Below are 6,010 nucleotides of genomic sequence, written 5' to 3' on the forward strand. Positions count from 1 at the left end.
TCAAGTGCCTCCTTATTGTGCATCTTGTCCTGTGTTTCACCTGAAGTTATTTGTGGGGTTTTCTTTGCATCCCGAACAATTTTCCTGGCAGTTGTGGCTGAAATTTTAGTTGGTCTACCTGACCGTGGTTTGGTTTTAACAGAACCCCTCATTTTGAACACTGCTGATTGGCATTCTCAATTCCTTGGATGTCTTTATATATCCCTTTCCTGTTTTATACAGTTCAACTATTTTTCCCGCAGATCCTTTGACAATTCTTTTGCTTTCCCCATGACTCAGAATACAGAAACGTCAGTGCAGCACTGGATGAAAGATGCAAGGCTCTGTCAGGAGTCCAGAAACTCACTGACCTTTTATACACACACACTAATTACAAGCAAATAGATCACATGTGAGGATGGTAACCTTTAATAGCCACTCAAACCCCTTTGTGTCAACTTGTTTGTATGTTATCAGGCCAAAATCACTAGGGTATGTAAACTTTTGATTAAGGTAGTTTCTGTTGTCATTATGATTTAAAAAGAATAAACGCAGTTGATTGATAATAAATGGCTTCAGCCAGACACTAACCATGAGTGAAAGAAAAAAGTGCGTTATCATTCATATTCTCGGAAAAATGGCCAATATACATACACACACACACACATATCTTTAGACATGTATCCCTATGTTAAAACCCTTTGCCTGCCTTTTTTTCTAATGTCTGAGACCTCATAACTTTTTTAAGGCTATTTTTTCTTTTTTTAATAATTTTTATTTGATGGTGTTATTATGAGTGTAACTGTACTTCATAATGTTTTTTTTTTTAATGTATTTTGTGTGTCTTTTTTGTTTTGCGAAATAGTTAACCAGAGTTCTGTGGTTGCGCTAACCCGATGCACGTTAACTTCAACTGAACTCAAGTGATAACTTTTACTTTCAACTTGTAATACGAGCGGAAAACCTGACGTGCGTAAACCCCTTTTCGCGTAACTGTTAACACGCCATTCGTAATCTAGCCCTAAATGTTACGTCACACTTCCGCAAAGTGAACTGTGCATTACAGACCATGAGGTCTGAGTAATATTTTAACTATAAGATGATAACTTACTAGAGTTATTGAAGGGATATGAAACCCCAAAAAATTATTTTGTAATTCAGACAGAGCATATTGTTTTAAAGAAGTTTCAAATTGACTTCAATTATCATATTTGCTTTGTGATATTCTGTGTTGAAGAGAAACCTAGGTAGGAATCTGAAGCACTATGTGGCAGGAAATAGTGCTGCTATCTAGCGCTCTTGAAAATGGATAACTTTCCTGCAAAACTGCATACGTCCCAGCTTTTTAACAGAAGATACCAAAGAACGAAGAAAAATTGATAGTAGAAGTAAATTAGAAGGCTGTTTAAAATTGCATGTTCTATCTGAATTATGAAAGAAGAATCTGGGGTTTCATATCCCTTTAAAATTAAAGAATCACATTATTTAATTCCTTCCAGTATATGGATTGATAATATTTTTGTAATAATATTGAATTTTAGCAGCAATTATTTACAATAGAAGAGAAGTCCGTTAAAAATCTGTAGAGAAACATTTTGCCTTGTATACCCATTAGGACAAAGACTCACAGCAAGTTGTGTGCTTTGACAAGAATACATTTTAGCATTCCCATCTTACACATGCTCTGAGCAGCAAAAAAGGATGTTAAATGACATTCAGAACATGCGTGAGATGTGATGCATTTGCTTAGTGGTTCAAAATAAACATGATCATAAACAACACTATGATACCTAGATGCCCATTAGCCATGCGGGCCAGCTGGCATTATGCCGGATAGCTAGAACCCTATTGGCTAAGATCACCGCACAGCAAAATAGCATTCTGCCGTAGGCTGTCTGAGGTGCTCAATGTGGCGAACGCTGCAGACAAATAAAGGAACTTTCAGCATGAAGTATTTTATACTTCATGATTGAAAGTCCCGTTTATTTGCTGCATTGGTAAATCCTATTGTTTCACAAAAGCTAGGATTTACTATCACTTTAACAATATGTGAAATATAAAAATGCATAGTGGAGAAAAGGGATTTATTTAAAATTGCAATGCTAAAATTTAACTGAATATTTTAATTTCACACTAAAATATCCCTTTGTGATTTGCTACAAACACTGATCAGTTCGTAACAAATTATTTTCCAAAATATTATTTTGACTTTACAATGTTATTTACCAAATACTTTTTAATGAAACCTTATGAAAAGTGTGTGTTCAGATTGATCAGGTTTATCTGACGTTCTGTGCATATCAATAGTAACAATGGGCTTAAAGGGATGGCAAAGTCGGAAATTTTCTTTACGTTATTATAAACAAATTTGTCAAAATAACTTGCGCAGTGCTTTCTTCTTTATTCGGAAGCTATTGCCGTCCAAAAAAAAAATGTACATTTCCAAGCCCACCGTGAGGCTAATTTGCATTAGCCAATCACGGTGGGCAACCTGTGTTCTCTCTTCCCTGCATTTCCGGGTACAGGGATCGTTGTTAACATATGCACTCTGATTAGCCCATTGTCTACGTATGTGCTATATATTTTTTTTTATCAAAATCTATTACTATGCTATATTGGTGTCATGTGACCGTGTTCATTCCTTATCGAGATCAGACATAGCCGCAGCATCAGCATCCACAATCCTTATTATAATATTAGTGAGGGTAATTATTAAAGAATCTCCCTTAGAGATACAAGCACGTAAAATAAGCATTCTTTCAATTAGAACCTTGCTCATGCGTGTATAAATGCTTAAAACTGCGCATGCGTTATTCTATGCTAATTTCCTAAGATAATGTATGCACCCAGAGGAGCTTTCTAGACTGCCCTTTGAAGGGGGCTGGAAGAAGTGATGTAACGATCGAATAAGACTTTAATTTTTATTACATGATCTGAGCTTCGTTTTTAAGAAATAGTAAATTAAATAAGTTATTATTACAACATTGATTTAATTTATTTAAAAAAATAAAAAAATTACAATCCTTTAAACAAATGAAAAATGAAGGCGGGGGGGAATAAAAGCAGTTTGTCATCACCTAAACATTTTTTTTTCCTGTGGGAGGAATTGTCTTACATATTAAAGGCACATGAAACCCACATTTTTTCCTTTCAATTTTAAACAACTTTCTAATTTACTTCTATTATCTAGTTTGCTTCATTCTTTTGATATCCTTTGCTGAAAATCATATCTAGATAAGCTCAGTAGCTGCTGACTGGTTGCTGCACCAATCACACTGATGCCTTGTGTGATTGACTCACCCATGTACATTGCTATTTCTTCAACAAAGGATATCTAAATAATGAAGCAAATTAGATAATAGAAGTAAATTGGAATGTTGTTTTAAAATTGTATTCTCTACCTTAATCATGAAAGAAATGTTTTGGGTTTAGTGTCCCTTTAAATTAAAATGCTGCTAACTGCTTCAGAGTGTACACAAAATAATACTGTAATTAGTAAACTAACATTTACTGGTATATTTTAAGCACTGTGGAATACCTTGTGCAAGGACCATTTAACATACTTTAAAAGTTATGGCACATGTGAACATTAAAAGGACTCTTCTGATCTGTCTGCAATTACCATATTTAATAATACTTTACTCATTAGCTTTCCTTGTACTAACAATCAAACCTATTTATAAAAATGCATGAGAAAAACTTCACACTTAACAATAGGCCTATTGAAACACGCTAATGCTTTTTTTCTTTCTAAACAATATGTTGAATGCATTTCTATATAAAGCAAAGGGAATTAAAAATAACATACAAAGAAAATATTTATAGCAGCAACTTAAGCTGTGCTTAGGAAATTCCTATATTGATACAGCCTGTGCTTCATATACTCTAGAAAGTATTAAGGACAAAATAATAATTTAAAATAAAATGCATCAATGTTATAATCATTTGATGTAGCTGGATTGTAGAAGTAAGGTATGTAAGTTTCAAAAACACTATGAATAGACTGCAATAGAGATATGTAGCCTGAAAACTCAGCACCCTTCCAAATAATGTACACGTCTGAGAGCGTGAAGGAGGAGGAGTAAAAGTGGGATAGAGAACTTTTTTCTAAGGGAGGTAGAATATCAGAGCTGTGTGACATTCCTTTCAGATAAGCAGACAGTAAGATCATCTGCAAACACTTTCGCTTACTTTAGTAAAAAAAAAAAAAAGTAGCTGCAAGTTACAATGTTAGTAAAGGTATAAGGAAAGGTTTATATACTTCCCTGCCCTCAAGCTACTGAATGGAATAGTTGAGGTAGGTAAAGAAGCTTGGTATGCATTGCTTGTTACAGAAAACATTCTAGTAATTTAGATGCCAAACAACAATCTTTTGATGAAATGAAGTTGAACAATTACTCTTGCTGCCAGCAAACCCAACACAATTATAATATAGTCTTAGGTCTATATGCATAATACAATAAAACCTGTATTACATGGTTAGCAAAATACTTATCTTCTGTTTAAAAACAATGTTCATAAAAAAAAATAATAATATAGTTTTGATATTTTTTGTTATTAGTGCATTTCAAGCTGTAGTTGATGTGGCCATTTATTTTATTGTAAAATAAAAACTTGCTAGAATTAACATACAGTATACTCCTACCCACATACTGTTTTAATAAATTCTTGAGTTAATTAAGCCCAACCCAGCAGCCAATGTATCTCTCAGGCTATGTTTATTTAAAACAAAATGCCAGTTAGATGTTGCAATAAAAAAAGTTGTAAATGCAGTTCAATATCTATAAAAGATGTGACTAGGTTTCATTTCAATTGCAAACTTAGAATATTAAAATCTTTGAAGATTGTTGTTGTTGCTACCATTTAGTTTACAAATGAAAGGGGATCTGGCCTATAATGTTTAAAATTAAAATACTAATTATAACTATTTTTAAAACATATTTTCTTTGATACGATATTATGTGAATAACCAGAGCTAAACTGTGGCCATCACATCTCCTCTAGTATTAGAGCTGTACCTAAGCCTCCTGCATGGGACACCTCAGCACACAGTGTAGCCCTAGGGTGCTCGCGCTGCCACAATCACAATGCCTTGTTATACTGTCTGCTGACCTATCAGCAGTACAGTAAGTACCTTGTAGCTGTGCTGATAGGGATTCCTGGTGCTGCTGGTACTTGAGAGCCACTGCGTCTGCTCTCTTTAGCTGGTTCTGCTGGTCATAGTTCAGTAGCGCCCCGTAGATGAAGCCAATGATCACAACCAGGGAGCCGAGCGCCTGCAGGATCCTCTTCTGTCTTCTAGAGCACATCCCGTTTCCCATAGTCTCAGGGGCAAAGCCGGAGAGTAACTCCTGCTTTACACGAGCGCTGGCACTGAGCAGGCTGCAGGCATTGCACACACAGTATGTGGCAGACGCACTAACAGATTGCCTGCAACTTTACTTCCCTGCAAATCAGCAATTCCGGGGATTTAGCAAAGCAAGCAAAGGATTAGCATGCTACTCGCCTGCAGCTCTGCTGTGCACAACAACTCACTGTTCCGTGGGTTATTTTGCTGTCTCTAGAAGGCTGCACACAAAGGAGGGCTGGCTCCTGCTAAAACATCCCAGCAATGTGAACTGCTAACTCTGCAGGGCCCTCTGGCTCTCACTCTCACTGCCTCTCTCCAGCTCTTTTTTTTTTTTTAATGCTTTATTGAACATAACAAAATGAGCAGCACAGCATAGCAGCTAAGCCAATTCAAATTTAGGAAAATATTAAACAACTTTCATTTAAACTGATTATCTGTTAAATAAAAAAATAAAAAATGTTGGCAATTCACTGGAAAAATAAAGTTAGGATAATTCACAGCCCTTATAGTGAAAACACACTCGCCTCTGAGGCAGTTGAAGAAACACCTCTTTTTACAAGTAGAACAGGCATAAAACAAAGAAAGTATATTGTATTGTTATTTTACTGTGTGTAACTAATTTTTTTTTTTTTTTTGGGAGGGGGTTGGGGTGTAAACTGAGATACTGAAGTTTTATTCTCA

The 6,010-nt window shown here is 35.3% G+C and overlaps 1 protein-coding gene across 2 annotated transcripts in view; it reads right to left on the reverse strand.

Annotated features, from left to right (window-relative positions):
• Positions 1-5,591, reverse strand: part of GOLIM4 (golgi integral membrane protein 4) — a 353,609-nt gene extending 348,018 nt beyond the window's left edge. For both annotated transcript variants that reach the window (XM_053710118.1, XM_053710117.1), the window contains exon 1: positions 5,114-5,591. In XM_053710118.1, coding sequence (XP_053566093.1) covers positions 5,114-5,300 — 187 coding nt within the window. In that variant the 5' untranslated portion in view covers positions 5,301-5,591. The remainder of the gene's footprint in view (positions 1-5,113) is intronic.
• Positions 5,592-6,010: the final 419 nt, after the last annotated feature.

The sequence above is a fragment of the Bombina bombina genome, chromosome 4 (genome assembly GCF_027579735.1).
Source record: "Bombina bombina isolate aBomBom1 chromosome 4, aBomBom1.pri, whole genome shotgun sequence".
Classification (NCBI taxonomy): Eukaryota; Metazoa; Chordata; class Amphibia; order Anura; family Bombinatoridae; genus Bombina; species Bombina bombina.